Raw genomic sequence first — 22,551 nt, forward strand, 5'->3', positions numbered from 1 at the left:
AGGACTGCTCAAGTTCACATCACCTCAAGTTACAGTGAATGAAGCAAACAGTTGTGTCTTTGCTGCCCTTGCTGTCAGACGCGATGCTCTTCTTTCACCAGAAGTCAAAGAAGGTGCCAGGGTATCATGAATGAGCTGTGCATTAATGCATTTTAATCTGTTTTTTTAAACATCAGGATGTACAGTTTGTCTCTTCTAAAAGTACACTGTTTTCTTCTTTAGTATTTACAATATGTTTAGCATTTTTTGGGAATGTATATATTTTTCATCTTGTAAAATTCACTTGTAGGGATTCAACACCTTTTAAAGCAGCATGGCCTTTTAAGTTAGCATTCAGGCTCATGAACATGAAACACGAGGGCAAGCAGCATGAAACAGTCCCTAAAACATCTGCAGCATCAAAATTGGTAAAACCTTTTGTTGTTTTCTTGTTTCATGGAGTCATGTGTGACGTCCAGTATACAAAGTAAAGGCATTCATAGAGAAAAGTGTTAAGCTTCTGAATGGATAAAGATCTGCCACTCAAAGGCAGAACTGATCTTCAATCCCTGAAATAAACAAAGAGGACTCAACCAAATACCTGTTACTATTAATAGATAAGTATGCTTTGAGATTTCTGTGTAATGATGCTTAAAAAAAAGATCAGTTTAACTGAATATTACATACCTGTTGAAAAGTTGTCACCTTGGGGGGCTTTTGAGATGCTTTTTAAACTATTGTCACCCTTTTTCAGAGTTGGAAAATTACAACAAATTTTGAAACTCAATAACAATCACTTGAGCTGGACTGAAATTAGCAGCTTAACAAAGGTGGAGACAAAGAGAAACGCAACCTTAATTTCAAACAAACGTGGATTAGTGAAGTTGATGCGTTTAGCTCTAATTACACTGTACCAAATGTTGAGCATGGTAGAGGAACATTCATGCTGTGGGATTCCCTTTACATTGTTTCACTTATCTTCTCAGATCAATCTTAAATTATCATATGCATGGATTTGAGTATGTATGTATAGTTTTAGACCTTGTGTGGAATATCCACAATGAAGTCAACAACAGTTGACTCAGTTTCTGTTTTTCATTTATTTATTTATTTTTATGATTCAGTGAAGTTAGCAATTATCTAAAGATAATGCATCTTAAAAAAAAACATTTTCTTTAACATCTTTAAAGACCCAACATTATGACGACATTCACACCCATGGTAAGTATATGTAAACTTTTCACTGGGACCAGATAAGTTCTGACCTGAAGTGCATTAGAACAGAAAAGTCACAACCTCATCAAGAAGATGTTCTAATAAATCCAAGAGAAAACTAAAGAATGCAGAACTGTTCTGGCCCGTTCACAGTCTGTTGCTGCATTTCTGTTTTAAAAAAAGCTGTAATATAACATTATCTCACAGTTATTCTCAAGAGCGGTTCTGTTATTTCTATTATCTCCTTAAAAAAAAAAATCTGTTTTGACATCATTCTCTACTTTTCCAGCTTTCAGAAACAATGTGCCTGTATTCACTATCACCTTTAATTGCTTTGTTTTCTCCCTTTTCTTGATTATGTTGTGATTATGCAGCCATGATCACAAGCTGCCTTGAAAACATCAACCTGTAGCTGTTTTATATGGAGATTAGCCCCTTTTCCAAACCAGTTTTATAATTTTATGTGTTCCCTCAATCACTATAAGCTGTCAGGTACTCACTGCACTTACCCCTCTGCAGTTGTTGTTTTTTTTTGCATACTGATGATCCACGCACTGTTTGATCAACTCATTCAGCACTTCTTCTTGATTAGTTTTCATCTTCTTATTGGCTGAAGCTCAAGTTAATTAAGACTCCTAGGTTGTGTCATTGTTTCTCATATTGTATGTTCAGTGAGGAAATTCAGCCTATGTAGCAGTGCTGTAGGTGTGATAAGAGCCTGGATTAATAATTCCACAAGCCGGTGTGGTTTTCTTTTTTCTCTTTGAGGCATTCTACTGTTACTCATGCAGACAGAAAAAGCTGCAGAGTTAGAAACAGAAAGAGGATCTGTCTGTGAAATATTGATGAGACACCAGATTTTCTGCTGTAAGAGCAAAATGTGTTTATTTTTGCAAACTCCAGGAGTGAAATGTCTGCTGTTGTATTTCTGCCTCTGTATGTTTGCTCTCCTTGCATCTGTGTTAACGTTCAAAGAGAAAAAAAAAAATCTCCAATCTTTTAGTCATTATCTCTCCAGTGTGCTTCCTCTGAATCGGACTCCTCTCATCTAGATCAGTTTACATGTACACCAGTACAGACTGAAGAACCCATAGATGTAATAGCTTCCGTATCTCAGCTGTCTAATAGTGTATTTGTCTACATTTCACACAGGATGAGAAAGTTTACATCTATTGTGAAGCTCCTAAAAGCCAGTAAATGACAACCTTTTCTTTCTCTAACTCATGCTGCAACTTTACAGAAACTTTGATTGAATAGAGGGTTTCCTCTGTATTTTTAGCATAGTGCTGTCATTTTCAAACTGTAGTGCCTGTCCTGCTTCAATAATAATAAAAAACTAATTCATCTGAAGACTGTTAAATGTCTTAGAGCTTGCGAAATATCAATTCAACTCAGTTTATTTGTATAGAGCAATTTCAAAACACATGTAATCTCAAGGCACTTTACAGAGACAATTAAACCAGATCACATAGTAAAATTGATTCAGTTTTCTATCTATGAAAAACCAGCTGATTGCATCGACGCATTGACTTTTCAGCAATCTCTCGCACCAAGCATGCTTGTAGGGACAGTGGAGAGGAAAACTCCCTTTTCACAGGAAGAAACTTCCACTGGAACCAGACTCAGTGTGAGCGGCCATCCACCGAGGCCGACTGGTGTTCAAGGAGACAGAAGCAGACGTAAAGAAAGAAGCAAAAATATAATGTAAATGTGATGTTAACAGGTAGAAATGTAAACCAAACAGTTACAGTCTTTGAACATTATTGTCACCTGTTGCACATTTAAAATGCTGAATGTGATGTCATTTAGAGAAAATCAGAAACAAACACCATGGAGTATAAAAAAATGAGAATTGGATGCAACTATTAAGTTTATTATGTGGCTGAAGTGTTTAATATTAATTTATAACTGGTCGGAAATTTTGTATTAATTCTTACTGGAGTTGTTTTAAATGTAAAGTGTTAATCAAAAAGTAGCTTAGCATAAATGTGAAAGAAAACTAAAAATAATCTTAGATGTAGGACATCCATTCATGTTTTATAAGCTAAGCCTTTCAGAGTTCTGTGGGGGGCCGAGCCCGTTCCATCAGCAGTGAAAAGTACAAGACAGGTTTCATCCCCAGCCCTTCAGAGGGATAACATGAGAGACACAGAAAAAATAAATACACCTAATGATAATTTAGGGTAAATTATCCTAGCTCCCTCCAAACCAAAGAACCCAGAAAAATCCCTTTTAGGCACAGGAAGAATAAACACACTTTGAAAATCTACTATCAACACATGGACTTGCTTAAATTTCAGATGGAAATCCCCCATGCTGTTAAATTTGGTGGACAGGATATTGGGAATATTATGTTACCTTCCACATGTACATGAAGGGGTTTGTGGGATTATACATATGGATGAAAAGATGTTTTGTTTGCTCAAAGGGGTAGGAAATACATTTTTGTATATTTATGTAGAATATATTTAATATGTACTAATCGAGTCCAAAACACATACTTTTTAATTCTATTTTTTCAGGTTAAAGTTGTGATAAAAGTTCCAGTGATGTAAGATGATAATATTAACAAACAAAAAATCATAATTGGCTTAAGATTATTATTATTTGTCTACCCTCCTTATCCTTTCACAATACAGTACTGCATTTTGTAGATACAGCAAAAAAAAAACTTTTGTATCTAGAAGGGAATTCGCTATCATATATTTAGGCAACAGCTAACCAGTGCTAGTCTATTTATATAACATCACATTTCAGTGGCAACAAAACCTCAAAGTGATTTACAAGAGAAGAAAACGTGCATGGCAGTGGCTTAAAGGCAACATAAATAGATCAAGAGAAATAATTAATCAATCTCTCCCCCAGCTCTTGTACTCCTGGGTAGGGTGGATGGCTTTTTGGTCTCAAGCTCAGATTCTCTCCTAGATGCTTAGGAGCTTGAGGGTTTTTCCAGTCTCTTAGCTGTCCCTAGAGCTTCGCACTTCTCGACCAAGATCTCTGATGTCTCTCCAGATGCCACTTCTCCAGTGTTGGGGTGACTACCCCCAGTGTTTTGGAGACCACTGGTATTACAGTAGTCTTCACTTTCAAGGCTTTTTCCAGAATGATTGAACTTAGTATTTGAACTTAGTAGTTAGATTGAACTTAGTATTTTTAGTTGCAGTAGCATGTACTGTATGCTATCTATCTATCTATCTATCTAGGGTTGCCAGTGGAATAGCGCTGAGGTGATGTGCTCCTCTAATTTTGGTTTTGGTGAGGATTCAGGCAGCAGATAGAAATCTCAGAGGATCAGCTGCAGCTGTCTGATCGACTTTATAAGCATACATGTAAAGACACTGTTGCAGTAATCAATTCTACTAAGAATGAACAAATTCATTATTTTTCAAGGTCAGGCTAAAACATCAGTCTTCTAAATCTGGAGATTTTTTTACGCAATAGAAGGCTGACTTTGTTTCTGCCTTTATGTGCCCCAGAAGGTTGAGGTCTGAGTCCATCACCACATCCATCATTTGGGCCTGATTGGTGATTTATAGCTATTTAGGCAGAGCTGTGTCCTAACTTTTGAACACTCTTCTTTTGATCCAAAAGTATTATTTCACTCTAATATTATTAATCTGAAGAAATGTTGGCACATCCATGTGTTGACTTCTACAAGCATTTACAATAGGCTTAGCTACAAAATACACAGATTTTTGTAAATTCCAATTTTTCCCTACTTTTTTGTTTCTCCTGTAAAAAGGTTAGACTAGAATTGTTCTATTTCAAACCAATTATTCACAGAAAGGTGAGGTAGTTTTCCTCAGGAAGCTTATCAAAAGCCAAAAGATAAACTTTCCACATATCTCCTAGAAGGTGGGGCAGATTCAACGCCTGGAATAAAGGACCTTAGATGTGAGCAGTCCTACGTTTAGTTTATATCTAAGGCCACCACTAGAGGTCACCAGTGACAAGCTACTTTACAAACTTCAGAAATTCATGATTAATCCAATCCCTTATGGTAAAAAAACAAAATAAAATAAAATAAAAATCATAATTTTAAGAATTCCGTATAATAGGCCCTTTATCATCAGGAAAAGAACTTCCAAATGATGTAGTTTGGAGATTCTTAAATCTTAAGTTGTATCTTTACATAACCTATAGCCCGAACATTTATAGATATATGTGCACCTTTATATTTAATGAACAACAGTATATCAGGATTTGGAAGTAGCTGAAAACTATAGTTATAGATGCAACAAGTTTTTAGTTTTCATTTCAACTTTTGTTCTTTGTTTACATTTTAGGTGTCACACAATTTACAGAGAAATTCTGCAATGGGAAAAGAAGAAAAACAACTCCTATCTCCTGCTCTAAGTAAATTTTGTGGTTGAATACTGTTTCTGTTTCTTTTTTTTTGTTGACGGTTGGTTAAACACACATTGTTTTGTTATGTTAGTCACTGTCATTTCTGCCCTCTGATTCCATCTGCACTTCCATCAGATCAAAGACCAAAAGCTACAGTTGCAGAAAATAAACCCTAAGTGGCAATGGATAGGTTAACATTGTTAACAGCTTGTACAATGCGTTATAATTCAGTGCATAATTAGAAAAACTCTGATGTTATGCAGCTTCTTTTCAAATATGCCTTTGTTAAATTCATTTTAATATAAGCACTGATAATATGGTTATAATTGCCCTTCATCAGAGAGATACATGTAGTTTTAACCCTAAATTCATTCTGTATAGATGTTCACCTTTTATTATATTGGTAGTTTTTTTTTTTTATGATAAAGCCTACTTCAGTCTCCTCAGACATCATGTAAAGACTGACTTATGATAATAGCCTAATAGATTTAGCTAATTCTTTCATTTCATTTTAAGTTTAAACAGCGTGTGAACAAATTCCCCTCTTACCTTATGAACTCTGATGTTGAGTTCATCTTACCTGCTCCATTTGACTATAAGCCACCATGTCTTGGCAGATGTTCACCCTATTACTCACCGCTGGAGGGAAAGAGAAATTATGACACAGTTGTTGACTGAGATAAAGTAAAACTTGCAGAATAAAACATTAGTAATCACATGAATCAGAAAGAATTTGGCTGTAAAATGTATGCACTTAATAATACCTTTCCAAACAAAATGTGGTCGTTAAATTTGTAATACCACAGATTGCAGACCGCCCACAGATAGAATCCAAGTTTAGTTAACTGATTTCTTCTTGAAACATTAAGTTCTTTTTTTTGCACAGGAAGCAGATTATTTGATCGTGTTTTAAATACAAGTAGTAAAACTTGTGAGATAAAACTTGAGAATCTAGCACTAGGAAACTACTCCTGAATACATTTTGACCATGTTTAAACCCATGTTTTGCTTTGTTCCTCCTTGAGTTTACAACACCTTTGGTTTTCACAATTACAACTATTTTTAAGGCCTTTTTATTATGTTCTGGTAGACCAATACAAAGTTACGCATCATGTTTTTCTAAATGTCTGCAAATAAAATCCTGAAGAGTGCTACAAACATAAGTAATCAGCTGCCGTTCATCTCCTACCATTGAATCTTGTGCAACCAAAGGCCTTTAAAAGCCACAGAGGAGAGTTTGCCTGCATGAAGTGTAATCTGAGTCTATATTCAGGTGTTCTGTAGATTTAGAGGTTTGTGAAAGAAAAATTGCTGGAGATTTAATTCAGATGTAGGATATCAAACAATATCATTACCCTGCAGCATCTCAGAGCACTAATCCATTTATTATACTGAAAACTGTGTTGGAATAATGTTATAAATAGACAACAACTGAAAATCAATGTCACCATTATTGGTGACGTGGTGAACATTGCTTCCATATAAGCATGTGAAGTGTGATCTAGTCAGATGAGACCCTATTAAACCAATTTTCAAACAGTGTGTGAGTGTGCAAAAACATTTATGAGCAATAGGTGAGAATGTTGCAGATGATCTACAAAGATTGCTCAAATTACAATGCGCTCAAACTGGTTTGGTTTCACTCATTAAAATGAGCAAATCACATGTTGTACTGGCAATATGAGAGAGGCAATACAAGAAGATGAGGTTACAAGCAGGTTTGTTGAAGGTAATAATGACAATAGCTATTCTAAAATGATAATGATTTATCACATAGACAGCTTATCTCTAAATGCTTCAAACAAAAGTTAAAAATGAAATGATTAAAGTTACAGTATTTGACCACCCCTCCAAACCACATAGAAGGAGCAGCAGTCACGTTTACAGCAGATTATGCTCTAAACAGCTGGATTTACTTACACCAACTCTTGATCTAATATTCTACCAAAAGGGAATTCCCATAATAATTTAATAAAACTGCTTCACACAGAGCCTGTTAAAAATATTAAGAGAGAAAAAAATTCCTCTTGTCACAAGTAAGGCATGCACCCCTCCATTTTGTTGGTTTGTGATGAATGTTCTCTAATAGCTGCTAATATTCTATTGTGTTTGCTTGTTTTTGTTTTGGTTCAGACGAATAAAGATTGTCTCCTATCCCTGCTGCATTACTTTGCGAGAGCCTGCGCAGACATTCTTTTCTAGATATTGTTATTCTATTATAGTTATTTCCAATGGTCCAAATATGATTACATTACAACAGAATCTCTCTGTATCGTCTGGCATTGTACCAAAGCTCCCTTTGTGACAGATGACCACATAAATCTTAGCAAGATTTTGCACCTGACTTTCAAAGATGCCCAAAAATGATTCAAAACTGTGACTACCTTTAAATGCTAAATTTGAAGAATTGGTTTGGTAATTAGAAAATGATCTGGATATTGATGACGGTAGAAACACAAAAAAAGGTTTTCACCTGCTGCCTGGTGAAGTACATGCATTGCTGCGTGCCATTTTTAAAGATCTATTCTGTTTTAACATGAACAAACCTTTTGAAGATCTAGCCCTTAGTCTACATTCTCACCCCCCACTGATGTGACCTCTGATTGCAAAACCATCAATAAAGATTAAATGAACTACCAGAGCTATTAAAAACATTTACATCAAAGTCTTGCCATATCAAAGTCTAGATATGGCAAGGTTTGAAAATGCTGTTTATAAGTACTCTCCAACTGTTTGAACCTAAACTATTTTGGAAAATGGTTGAAGAAAATGTTATGTTGTTAGCTAGAAGAGGCATGCAATAAAGGCTTGAATATAAAGGTGTTGTTTTTTCAAAAAGACTGACTCCGCAGTGCTACATGCAAATATAAAGCACACTATTCGGAATTTTATTTAAAAAAATTCAATAAAATATTTCCTCTCACTTCAGATGCATGCACTAATTGTTCTATTACACAGAATCCTGTTAAAATACACTGAAGTTAGTGGCTGTATTGTGATAAGCTGGGAAAGAGGGAAGAACACTTTAGCAAGTTGGTGCATTGATGTCACGGTTACAGCACACCCTTAAGACTGTGCATGGCATTCAGTGAACATGTCCATTAATGTCATTTAGAGCAGGGGTGCCAAACTCATTTCTTTAATCCTTAAATGGGACACACACAGCTGTATAAATGACACATTTAATTGCATCATTTCATTTACAAAGAGCACACTTCTCTGTTATTATAACTTCACACATATTTATTACAATCTTAGCCACTTTGCACTCTTTAAAAGAAAGTATGCCTCAAGTATATATCATAATATGCCGTTTTTGGCTCTTGAAATTGTTGTGAGGAGCTGAATTTGGCCCACAGGCCTTGAATTTGACACGTTTTTTTTTATTGTTTCATGCTGGCTGTATGACAGGGACTTCATTGTAATGCTTTAAGCACTTTGAATCTCAAACATCAGAAACCTAAGATGCAATATACACATCTATATAAACCGTAACTAGCAAAATAAAGAAGAAGCTCCTCAGCAGTGCCATTAGAGAAAATGTCATTCCTTCATTATGTTACACCTGATAAGAAGAAAAAAGTGTTCTTATAAGCTCTGCCTTAAAGAGGTTTTAGCAAATAAAACCTGAATATATTTATCAAATCTGTTTAATTGTCCTTCTCTGCAGCTGTGTAGATTAAAGCTGTCTGCTGTTGCCAAACAGCTTTGGCAAGACAACATAACAAAATGACTGTGAAGGTGACTAAAACAAGAGGTGAAGAAGTAGGAGAGGGATGACTGCCCGAAGCTTGTTTGTTAAAGCGTTTAGGTATGATGCTGTGACGTGAACTTAATCATAGAACCATCGACAGGCAGATCATGCAAACAACAAGGCAGTTTGATTCTGAAGCGTGGAAAAAAAGTAACAAACAATATTTTTTTAGATCCTCATTGCGCCTGCAGAGGATGGCTTTCTTTGCAGTTCATTTGTATAAAGTCACCTCTGAGGTGTAATAGTTCAAGTGCATTGTTAGATGGAGTCAAGGTTGTCACAAGCCTCCTTATCTTCCTCCCAGCTTCCTGAAGCCTCATACTGGGTGAACAAACTGGTACACCAGTCTCTGAGACACGTCCGGTTTGCGGATGATGCCCTTTTTGTAGTACTGCCGAATGGAGCGGCTCAGCTTGTCATAGTTCATAGCAGGTCGATTCTTTCTGAGTCCCCAGAGCTTCGCCACATGAGCCGAATCTTCGATTTTAAATATACCTGGAAAAAGAAAGGGGAATCTTAAACAAAAACACACACAAATATAGCAGAAAGTACAAAACAATAAGTAAACACACAAGTTTTTTAAAGAAAATAACCACAAAATTATATAACTGCTGTCCTGTAGACTGAGATATTGTTTAACCTTTATTTGAGAATATATTTTATTCTGAAGTATGTTATAATGAAATAAAGCTAATTTTGTGATGGAACCAAAAATGCTTAAAAATACAAAGGCTACAACATTGTCATCAAAGTTGTGTTCATTTACATGATGTGTAGCTATCATTCAGAATGTTTTCAAGTTAGGACAAATGTCAGGTGTGAGGGTGAAAACTGAGAGTAAGATCTAATTGAAGCATGAGGGAAAAATCCCCCCAAGCACCCCAAAAAATCTACCATGCACATGCATTTAGTGATTATACATTTTTTAACTACTATTAATCAGAGTGAGGTAACTAGGGAGCCAAATCAGGTGGAAGTTTTCTATACTATCAATACTAGGTTATCAGTATCTCTATCAATACACCAATTACATTATGTGTACATACAGTATAAAGCAGCAATAAATCAATAAGGATTTGTAAAGAAGTATCTATCCTGCAAATTCTGGCGTCATATCGCTCATCGACAGATTTAGTCAAATTGTGAAGCAGCAGCAATATTAAAACTACTGATAAATTCATCTACAGAATTTGTCATTGTAAACTGTAGCAAAGTAGCAATAAATTAATCAGTGGATTATTGATTTCTACAGTAATAACACAATTGAGATTAATACTGTTTAAAAGGTTCTTTTAATTGTATGTTTTACTGTAGAGCACTTTTTTAGCAAGTATTTGTTTTTGCATGAAACACTGTTGTTCTTCTCTTATGACAGAAAACTTTTTTTCTCAGCTACAGTATCAACCACTGCAGCCTACTACTCTTTGCACCCATGTTTGTCAGTTTGCTTTAGAAAACAACAATTAGAAATGCCAGAAGATGTGGTATTGCACCTTTTTCTTTATTGAGCCAGCGTATGCTGCGACCATAGTTGTGAGGTTTAAGCAGGAGCTCTCGGAGGAACTGCCACAGATGAATCGGTTGACCTGAACAAGATGAGTCTGCCTCAGACCACAGCTCCTCGCTCCCTATACAAAAACAAACAGACATCTTCTCCTTCAGGTTGTTGATATCAAGCAACCAAAAATCACACAACATTTAATTTTTGAATATACCAAATTTTAAGCTTCTTTAAAGTTTTATGATATTTTAAGCTTCATTAAAGCTTAAAATAGCTTCATTAAAGCTTAAAATTTTATGTAAATGTTTTATCGTTTTATCTTAATGAGGCTTTCATTAAGTTGAGGAAAGGTCTAACTGTAATCATACCTGTAGTTTTGGTATCTACAGCAGAGCACTTGTCTTTCATCCACGCAGCTGCAGATAAAAGTACAACATATAACAGTCAATTGAAAGAAAACACTTTTAGCACCTTATAATTCCGACTAAATACACACACCCACAGACATTCATTGTGTTCATTGTAAGAATCTACAGGGGGGTTATTTGTGTTTTGTCAAATAGACAAATAAATACCATATACCTGACTTCCATATATCCAGGTGAGCATGAAGGGTGTCTCCGCATAGTGGGGACCGTTGCCGAAACTCCTCCTCGCTCATAGCACACAGATCCTTCCCTGTCAGCTCCTGAAAGGCTTTTCCTGCATGGGGCAACCTGTACAGGTGTTCAGTCCATAGCATCCACTTTTGGACATTCCCGGTGTTCCACTCTGTAGGGTCTGTGGGCAGGTGCAAAACATAAGAAACACTTCCCCCGTCCTTTAAAGTGGAGTGACTTGTAGTGTAAGCAAGACAACACCAACCGAGACCAAGGAGTACAGAGTCAAGGCCAAGACCATAAAAGATGTCGGTCTCAGCCTCTAAATGTCTTGGTCCTGGTCTTGTCTCAGTATTCTTTGGTCTTGGTTGGAGTGGTCTTGTTTAAAACTAGTGACTTTACATTCTCTGAGTGTTGCACATATATGCAAAGTAGATGAAGTAATTAATGTTCTATATCACTTCAGCTTTATTAAGTAGAACAAATGACTGGGGATCACGTAGGTTTATAACAGCTAGAAGCAATACAATGCACAAAACTTCTTCCTCTGTTTGTTTTTCAAGCAGGCGAGACCTCGCCCTTAAGACTGTGTACACGGCTGCAGGCAGGAGAGAATCATCACTGTCCCTGTTCAGGGAAACTTGTTGAAAAGGTCAGGATTAAACAGATCCTGGAGCAGGCAAACATAGCTCTGCGTCAGTAAAGATATGATTGGGAACATCTGTCATCTTGGCCGGGCTGTTTACACAAAAATATGTTGATTTTGGAAGTAAGATTTGGTCTCTTACTCAACATTCTTTTATCTGCAAATAGGCAGTCACACTTGTTTTTCTTTGCCAGGTAAATGCGTTAATGCTGCTGAAAATGATGTGTGTTGTTGTAGGTGTGGTTTTGACCTACCTGGAGTGATGTTGAGCAGTTTGCAAGCTGTTTCAATGTCCTTCAGCACCTCTCCTACAACCATGCTTTGCACCTGCTCCAAAGATCGATCCTCCATCTGCCCCTCAAGCCCAGGAGACAGACCATTCTCCTGGCTGTCAATGACAGGGCACTGCTCTGGCTCCTCTCTGCTCTCCATGCGATTCATGTGGACAGCTAGTGCAGAGGACCCATCTGACACTTTCACCAAACAGGCAGCCTCTTCAGTGAGGAGCATGTCATAGCAGGAGAGGTAGAAGCTTGGCACCCCGCGCTCAAGTACTTCTATGTTGGGTTTGATGTCCACTGTGTCCCAAGGATCTACAGAGCATCGGTTTCGTTCCAGGAGGATGAGAGAGTCCTCTGTCATCCCAATACAGGGCACAAAGTCAGTGCTCTCTGGTAAACCACTAATTGGATTTGACATCTGAGGAGATAGAGGAAGAGAAGCCACATCATATAATTGGCTCTGAAGGCTATGCAAACATCAAAATAACCCACAAAATGACATAAGAAATGTATGATTACAGAGCACATTAGCCTTAGCATTCTTCAATAACATCTGAAGGTTGTAAGAGCTCGGCATTACCTTATCAATCCTCTTTTTCTTAAGTATTTAGCTGCTAAATTAGCAACTACTCTTCAAGAAACGCCATAATGTGATGCAAGAACTACTGATGGGAGTCCTTTCTGGTTCCAGTTTTATAGCAGCCAGAAAGTCGAAGGAAGATTCTAGGAAAATAAACCTCAAGGGATATTTAAAAGACACCCACCCCCAGCAGACATTAGGCAAAATAGATTTGACTGAGTCTCTTATTTGTGGGTCAGTGGCCCAGAATGGCGCTCAACTTGGGGGTAGGTGACTTGTATTGAGACCAATTCAGCCCCGCTGCCACTTTCAGGCTTCCAAGGTGCCGTCTCTGCAGCCCTCTGTCTCCAAAGTCAGCTGGAGTTTTTAATCAAAAAGAAGTTACCGTAGGTAATAAAGACAGAAATGTGCGAAAAATGTGCCCAAGACCATGTATTGGCAAAAGACAACTTCACTCTCAATTAAAAGGCCTGTCCAATGGGCGTAGGGTCCCTCCTAACAGTAGATTGTTAAGAAAAGTGAACACTTGCCTTCATAACCTGCACCTAAGGTGTAATCTTGCATATTGCACCAATAATTTGTACCTGCCACAGCTGGCATATGGGAGGTAACACCACGGCAACACACCGGGTTATCAGCGATCATGGTTGATGTGGCAGTAAAGAAGTGTTTCTCCACTAAGCACATGTTCAGCTATGTCATGGCTTGCTTCATCATATGGCAAACAATTAAAGTCTCATAAAATTGTAAAATAATAGATTGCACCCAGTAAGGCCAAATGCCACTTTTTAAGTGGACATAGTTAGGGTTATTTTAGATCATTTAACTTCTGGAGATATGATATTGAGGTTACCCAGAAATGATATTAAAAAAAAAGATAACCTTTTTACCAAACAGACCCAACATTTGAACAATTATCATTTATATTTTTCTGAAGATTCCTCTTTCAGTCTTACTTCTTTACTTCTTTAGTTGATATCCACCTCCCTGGTTTTCCTTTTATCTTTTGCCTGCAACCCATCCTCCCCCTTTCTCAATCAGGACTGAGATTAAACACCATTGGTATCCCAGCCTGCTGCTGTGTGTCAACTCTGCTGTGCAACAGCTTGCACTAAACCCATTAGTGAAGCAAATTTAGCCATATTACCTTCTTCCAAAAGGAAGAGCAGACACAGGAAAAAAGACACAAACTCACACCCCATGGTGAGAAGGGGATTAAGACCCTGACTGATCTCTAAATGAGTTTGGTCAAGAAGCTGATATTCATTTCAGGAGCTTTAGAGCTTGCTCCATTTACTCCACAAAATAACTCCTTTCTGGGAAGCTAAGAGGTTTTCATCATGATAGGTTTCATTTTCCTTCCTACAGTGTTAATGACTGTTTATTGCTTAAAAATGTGTTACATTATCAGTTGAAAGAAATTTCAGAAAATGACCAAAAATAGTCATTTCTGAAGTCAAACAGTAAATCCTTGATATCTACTCCCTCCTCAATTGAAAGTTCTTGCAGAACTGTAAAACCAGTTTGCTGATTCATTACAATTTAACCAAATTTCATGAATTGGCTTTAAAACAAGCTAAAGAAATGCTAAAAACAACAAGGTCGTGAATGACATCTGACACCACATATCTAATGGTGAAAAACATGCTGGCAGAGAGCTTTGCTGGTGTAAAGCCAAGTGTGACTGTTTGCTGTGTGAGCGTTAAAGATTTTCTTCCTTGTTATTGTTTCTTATGGGATGTCAGACCCACTAAGGCAGTTAACTTGCTGCAAATAAGGCTGAATTAGGGGCTTTATATAACTTTGCGTGTTTGTTTCTGGTAAGAAACTTGTTGGATTAGATAATTTTTATTGCAACACTATTAAATGCATATGTTCAGTTCACATTGTAAATGCAATTCCAGCACATCAGGGTCGGTTTTAAGGTATTTGCTTATTTTATGAATCGCAGATGGAGGGTCATTCTCTGTTATCTGCAGAGTCTGTTCTAAATCTCATGTTCAGACCGTCACAAAGTGCTGTTTCTTATCTGTTCAGAAAGATTGCTATTAACTTCTATTATATCCCTAACCCCTATTTAGATTGTCTTAACTGAAGGTGGGGGATGATGGTGCACAGGATGAATCATTCCTGCAGTCAGGTGCACAGGCACCGGGCCAAAATCCTTGGAAACCAAAGTCATCAACGTTCTGTCAGAGGATTATATATTTGTACTAAATGGCAAAGATAAGCCTTCAACCCTTCATTGGTTGATGCCGATTCAGACCTGTCACCCAGAGAGATGAATGAGAAAATGGTAGTTAAATGCCTGAGGCTTAGAAGGTTGATCAGCGGGGACAATTTTGTATGCTACTCAACAAATATCTCATCACCAACATAGACACTGAAAGTAATGTTAAAACTAAGGTTAAAACTGGAAATGCCACCTCCGCTCAGTTTTCTAAAAGAGTCCATTACATAACTGCAGCTTCCTCTCTACCTTATTACAATGAGGTGCTGTAGATTTGCCTGCGGATATACATTCAAATGAGAAACTTGAAATCAAGTCAAGTTTTTTCATTAAAGTAACTTTTTTGCAGTTTAGCTAAATTTAACTGACTATTTATGCTGTTTTCTGAAGCTACCTAAACTTGTAGCTTCTGTAGGTCAAGTCAAATGAAATTATCCCTGCAGCCTTGGTTCTTTGAAATCTGTTATTCCAACAGACACAGATCAAGAAAACTTTTGTACAAGGATCTAAAGTGAGAACAACCATTGAAATTCATGCAACTTTGCAAACAGAAAGCTCTTCAAGGAAACATAATGTTGTAGGGCCGCAACTGTCCACCAGCACTGCTGAGAGAAGATTCGTCCTTTTATTTTAAGTTTCAAAAAGATTAAATTGAATTCTAACTATCTTGAATTATGGGTTATAACTTGTCAGTGAATGACATAACAGTCTTATAATCCCTAACCACATTCTCAACCAGCAGAAATATGGACTTAATGAAAAGCATGCTTAGTACATGTTTACAAATTACAATCCATAAAAATACTTTTAATCTGACTACCATGCCTTTTTTTAAGGCATATTCAAATTAATTGAATATGACAGTAAAATTAATGCAAACCGTTGGGGTTTATATGACTAAGGTGACATCCTGAAGGTAACGCCATGCAAGAATCAACAGGTCTAATCCAGTCTTTATCAGTAAATAATCCTTACATGTGAATGAAATCAAATGAATGGCATACTTTAAATGTATTTTTTAGACTCTATGGTCTATCAGCAATTTAAAGCTTAACAAAATAAAAAGGCCTGCCAACTCTATTATGAATGTTAACTTGTGAAACAAAATTTTCCTCTCCATAACATGTGGTCAGTGATAATGCTGTCTTTAACCCCTAAAAAAGGTAGTAGAAATGAGAATTTTTGAACTTAATGAACATGTATAGAAGTCAAAGCCCTTTATTGGAAAAGTTAGGTTGGCAAAGTTGCCAAGAAAATAGTTTTAATCTGTATTATTATGGACAAAAACATAAAAATCAAATTTTTGGATTTCAGTATTAGTAGTGTCTCCTTACCTCAGAAAAGATGCATCAATGGGTGAAAGCCTCTCTGGATGGTTGCTGATGTGGTTCTCCACCTAAGAACAAAGGTGAGGCTTAGAGCAGCCACTCCAAAGCCTGCTTTTCCCTGATGGCGATGATGAGCCCCAGGCTGAGGCCTGATATCCCCCTCGTAGTTTTTTTTTTTTTTTTTTGGCAAAATGTCTCTTAACCTGAAAGACACAGCCTAAAGCACAACAGCAAACTAAACCTCAAATGAAAGCACCTGCTGGGGGTGTGTACAAAGTGAAAGGGAGAGAAGACAAGTGACTGGGTGACTGGGTGCAAAGGAATTCCAGCACCATTGACTGCAATTTATATTTATAAGGCCGTTGTGTTTACTTAGACACACAACCCAAAGTGTGGGTGTGTGTATGGGTGTATGGCCATGTATTTGTTAGCTTGTGAGGACAACTTATGGCTAATTTCCCTGGAATATGCCACATTATAAGGACTTACAGGTAGTTGTGAGGACTGGTCTGAGGACAAGTTTTCATCTTGGGTTAGGAATTAGGTTTAGGACTAAGGTGTGAATTGAAAATAGGTTTGGATTCCAATGAGCCCAAAAGGATAGTGTGACACAACATAAGTGTGTGTATCTTTATACAAGCACTGTGTTTCCCTCCAAATTAGATCAGTAATTTACCTCAGTGCTTGAGAGAGAGTATTTAAATGTTGAACATAAATGTTTTGTTGTAATAATGCAGAGCGAATGCCTACACCAATTAAAGATATTTTGTATAGACTTACTGTTTTACATTGGAATGACTTACAATTTTAGACATAACTTACTTAAGAACATTTTTACTTTTAAAACAGTCCTTAGTGACCATGAGATGGGGAAACTGTGTGATTATTTGTGTGGATCTGTTGTAGTTGGTAGGAATTTTTATATTTGTTTGAATTAAACAAATGTAGCTTTGATTTTGAATTTCTACTTGCAGCAGTGTTCACTAACTGTTAAATGTGTTTTATACAAAGATTATTGCATTCTTTACTGAATTAAATAAGCATTTTTGTAGTCTTTTAAAATATATTTATACTACTTGAACTTTTTTTTTTTTTTTCACAAGCGGAAATGTATGGGGTTGTATGTAAGAGACCAGTACAGATTTGCACAACTAGCCACTTTTTTTTGCAATCTAGGGCATTGTTTGGCTATTCTATATTGCAAAGTAGATACAGCTTAATCAGACTGGAAGCAACTATTTTACTCCTCTACTCAAACCATTCATGTGTAGCTCTGGCTTTATGCTTAGTGATGTTGTTCCTCTGAAAGGTTAACGTTAGTATGAAGTTTTATGCAAAGTTTCTTCCAGGGTCTTTATGTACGCAGTCCTAGACTTCACATTGACTCTGACCAACCTCCCTGTCCCTGTTTAAGAAATAGAGTGACTGCATAATGCTTTTGGAGGAGCTTTTTTGTTTGCATTTGTGGTCTATTCTTCTACCACACATGGTAATTTACATGTATTCCAAGAAGATTAATCTTATTCTCTTATAAATTTGAATTGATCAAATGTATTATTGTATTTGACAGGAAAGATGTACATTCATTTGCCCCAGTCTTCACATCAGTCTTTTTTGGCAATTTTTCATCTCTTGTGCCTTAGAAATGTAAAGAAAAGGAAAAAAAAATTATACAGTGACAATAAAAAGTTAAAATAATCTTAAATGTATTAAGTCAATCCATAAATATATCAATAAAGCAACTTAGAATACAAATATTAAAAGTATAAGAGGCTTGTAAAAGTTTAGAAAGTAATTAATGCCTCATCTGCAGCTCAGTTTTGAAAATGATGAAACAGATAAACTGGCATACACAGATCCTGAAGAACCTAACTCCTATTTTCATTCCACCCGCCAGACTGTGCTGGACTCCACAGAACCAATGAAAATTAAACTGAAACCACCAAAAACTAAATCTGAGCTGTGGCTAAACCACCACACACGGACACCCAAGTGTGCCATTTGAGTCAATGAGTCGATGCAATCAACTGGTTTTACTTACATAGAAAACTTTGAATCAATTTGACTGGATGATCTGGTGAACTGTAAAGTGCATGTGTTGTGAATTGGCACTATTAAAATAAACTGAATTGAATTGCCATCAAGCTGAGGGCAGATGGAAAAAGGACAAACTGCAGGTTTCTTTTTACATATTAAAACAGTGTTGGCCAAGTCCTGTCAACAGCTGTGAGAAATGTGAGAAATTTAAAACATGCTTTGGTTCAACCCCTACTTAAAAAACCTGTTCTTGATCCCACAATTCTTTTAAACTATAGGTCGATTTCTGAATTTTCCTTTATTTCCAAAATTCTTGAAAAGGTGGTTTGTAATCAACATATGGCCTTTTTAGAAGATCATGATATTTTAGAGGTTTTTCAAACTGGATTTAAATCTTTACATAGCACCGAATCTTCTCTTTTAAGGGGTTTTGATTACAAGTTTTTAGCTACGGCACCCTCCCATTTTCTCAGGCCAGCTGATCAGCTGCTTCTTGAGATGTCTTAAACAAAAAGCTAGCTTAGTGGGGATTGGGCTTTTTCTGCGGCAGCTCCAAAAATATGAAAAGACCTTCCATTGTGTATAACACTACATGAGATGTTGACGTTAGCCTGTTAGATATTTAGTTTTGTTTTTTGTTTTTTATCACAAACATGTATTTTTCTACTCTTATTGTTTTTTTTAAGTCCTATGAGTCTGTGTCTAAGTTTTGCTGTAGTTTACTGCACAAAACTTTAATCCCAGGTGATATTAAAGTGCATTAAAAATACAGTTCGATTGGAATTCACTGATCTTTATGTATCAAATCTAGATTAAAGGTCTCAATTTATGCACATTTCTTTTTTTTTTTTTTTTACAGTGTCCTGTCTGGCAATGTGGCAATAAGAATAATTGTCTTGATGCCAAAAGGAGCCCAACAGATTTTACTTTCACAAGTGGAGCTGTATGGCAATTGCCATACTGCTNTGTGTAGCTCTGGCTTTATGCTTAGTGATGTTGTTCCTCTGAAAGGTTAACGTTAGTATGAAGTTTTATGCAAAGTTTCTTCCAGGGTTTCTATGTACGCAGTCCTAGACTTCACATTGACTCTGACCAACCTCCCTGTCCCTGTTTAAGAAATAGAGTGACTGCATAATGCTTTTGGAGGAGCTTTTTTGTTTGCATTTGTGGTCTATTCTTCTACCACACATGGTAATTTACATGTATTCCAAGAAGATTAATCTTATTCTCTTATAAATTTGAATTGATCAAATGTATTATTGTATTTGACAGGAAAGATGTACATTCATTTGCCCCAGTCTTCACATCAGTCTTTTTTGGCAATTTTTCATCTCTTGTGCCTTAGAAATGTAAAGAAAAGGAAAAAAAAATTATACAGTGACAATAAAAAGTTAAAATAATCTTAAATGTATTAAGTCAATCCATAAATATATCAATAAAGCAACTTAGAATACAAATATTAAAAGTATAAGAGGCTTGTAAAAGTTTAGAAAGTAATTAATGCCTCATCTGCAGCTCAGTTTTGAAAATGATGAAACAGATAAACTGGCATACACAGATCCTGAAGAACCTAACTCCTATTTTCATTCCACCCGCCAGACTGTGCTGGACTCCACAGAACCAATGAAAATTAAACTGAAACCACCAAAAACTAAATCTGAGCTGTGGCTAAACCACCACACACGGACACCCAAGTGTGCCATTTGAGTCAATGAGTCGATGCAATCAACTGGTTTTACTTACATAGAAAACTTTGAATCAATTTGACTGGATGATCTGGTGAACTGTAAAGTGCATGTGTTGTGAATTGGCACTATTAAAATAAACTGAATTGAATTGCCATCAAGCTGAGGGCAGATGGAAAAAGGACAAACTGCAGGTTTCTTTTTACATATTAAAACAGTGTTGGCCAAGTCCTGTCAACAGCTGTGAGAAATGTGAGAAATTTAAAACATGCTTTGGTTCAACCCCTACTTAAAAAACCTGTTCTTGATCCCACAATTCTTTTAAACTATAGGTCGATTTCTGAATTTTCCTTTATTTCCAAAATTCTTGAAAAGGTGGTTTGTAATCAACATATGGCCTTTTTAGAAGATCATGATATTTTAGAGGTTTTTCAAACTGGATTTAAATCTTTACATAGCACCGAATCTTCTCTTTTAAGGGGTTTTGATTACAAGTTTTTAGCTACGGCACCCTCCCATTTTCTCAGGCCAGCTGATCAGCTGCTTCTTGAGATGTCTTAAACAAAAAGCTAGCTTAGTGGGGATTGGGCTTTTTCTGCGGCAGCTCCAAAAATATGAAAAGACCTTCCATTGTGTATAACACTACATGAGCCTGTTAAATATTTAGTTTAGTATTTTTTTTTTATCAAAAACATGTACTTTCTACTCTTATTGTTTTTTTTTTTAAGTCCTATGAGTCTTGTGTGTCAGTTTTGCTGTAGTTTACTGCACCGCACTTTGGTCCCAGGTGATATTAAAGTGCATTAAAAATACAGTTCGATTGGAATTCACTGATCTTTATGTATCAAATCTAGATTAAAGGTTTCAATTTATGCAAATTTCACATTATAAACATTTTGTAATAGTCATAAGTGTCCTAAAACCTGGGTATGAGATTCACAAATGCAGAAAACTCTTTCACCTCTATATTTGCCTTTCTCCATCTCTTACCTAATGTGTGCATAAAATGCTCTTTTTAAAAAGTATTTCCCTTATTATGTCATGAGGGGAAATAAACTGTCCAGAACAGTCTGTAACCATCATCAGTCAAGGTATGCCCTTCATAAAATGTATTATTCCAGGTTCCTAGCCACTGTGTTTAAGAACTCTGACTGGTTGTCATTGTTGCAGGTTGTGGGGGCGTGGCCTTTGAAAGGCAAATCAGCTTGTTCAGAAAAAGACTAAATGAGGAGATTTCTGGTACATGCTGTCTGCCTAATGTGAGAGGAATGTTCCTGTATAAACAGCAAAAACATGCTCTGGAGGCCTCATTGTTAATATTTTGTGTTCTATAATGTAACACAATATGGGACCTTTAAAAAAAACCACATGAATCATCCAGATGATATTACATCACATGTCAGCCTATCTTTCGACAACTTTTCCTCTTTTTTGCTTGGTGTGTATTCAGAATAAAACATTTAGCACATTATAACAGTTGTGTTGAGCTGTGTAGGCTTTTTTTTTTTAAACTTTGGCTGTACAATGAACCAAAAAATCAACATGCCCTAACATCTCAGTCAAGTCATACCTTACTACTTTTATTTGAATCCAGATGTTTTGCCTAGTAGCAAAAATAAACAGTCATGCAAACTGTATTTATATTTGCATATAAGATTTAATTGAAATGTTTGTTCTTTTTGAAGTGTTGTCAGGAGTGATCAGATTCTCTACAGTCAGACAAAATAAATCTAACATGAGTGACATTATAATTAATTTCTATTGATTTAGATTAATTTCCATCAGGTAAGACCACAGGACAAAGATCATTTGGAACATTGGGGGGGAGCACTCATTAAAGTTTGAAAGAGACACTGAAATACACTACCAAGCTAATTTATGTGAAATAGGTGTGTGTGTAATCTTCTGATTGCTCGGCAAACGATTGAAATACAAACTGCTACCGTCCAAAAAGAATTAGCAAATGGTGTGCTACTGACAGTTTGAGAGTAAATGACAGGTCAGATTCTAAGCCATTTAGATATTAGATATATTGGAGATAATGTAAACATCAATGGTACTCATCTTCTTCTTTTTGATCCAGGACCAGTTAGCAGGGGCAGCAGTCACAGCAGAGGCTCACTGACTTCTCTCTTCACAGACACCTCCTCCAGCTCAGCCAGAGGTGCATCCAGACCATCTGAGAGACATAGTCACCTCAGCTGACTCCTCTCGATGTGGAGGAGCAGCTCTACTCAAAGCCTCCCTCAATAACTGAGCTAATTTTTGCAACTTGTATCTGGGTTCTTGTTCTTTTGGTCATAATTCAGATTTCATGACCATAGGTGAGGGTGAGAATGTAGACCAACTGGTAAATCAAGAGCTTTGCC

At 36.5% G+C, this 22,551-nt stretch overlaps 1 protein-coding gene across 2 annotated transcripts; it reads right to left on the reverse strand.

The window, feature by feature from the left end:
- Nucleotides 1-7,885: 7,885 nt before the first annotated feature.
- On the reverse strand, nucleotides 7,886-16,689 carry spdef (SAM pointed domain containing ETS transcription factor). 2 transcript variants are annotated; one of them, XM_015381743.1, is made up of 6 exons: nucleotides 16,467-16,689; nucleotides 12,296-12,740; nucleotides 11,379-11,576; nucleotides 11,165-11,212; nucleotides 10,789-10,923; nucleotides 7,886-9,790 (listed from the first exon to the last, which is right to left on the reverse strand). In XM_015381743.1, the coding sequence occupies exons 2-6, from the start codon at nucleotides 12,738-12,740 to the stop codon at nucleotides 9,612-9,614; spliced, it is 1,005 nt and encodes a 334-aa protein (XP_015237229.1). In that variant the 5' UTR covers nucleotides 16,467-16,689; the 3' UTR covers nucleotides 7,886-9,611. The 2 variants fall into 2 exon arrangements, with proteins under 2 accessions (XP_015237229.1, XP_015237231.1); XM_015381745.1 differs by lacking the exon at nucleotides 16,467-16,689 and adding an exon at nucleotides 12,903-13,025.
- Between the last annotated feature and the right edge of the window lie 5,862 nt (nucleotides 16,690-22,551).

The sequence above is a fragment of the Cyprinodon variegatus genome, unplaced genomic scaffold (genome assembly GCF_000732505.1).
Source record: "Cyprinodon variegatus isolate N-32 unplaced genomic scaffold, C_variegatus-1.0 Scaffold241, whole genome shotgun sequence".
In the NCBI taxonomy this organism is placed as follows: domain Eukaryota; kingdom Metazoa; phylum Chordata; class Actinopteri; order Cyprinodontiformes; family Cyprinodontidae; genus Cyprinodon; species Cyprinodon variegatus.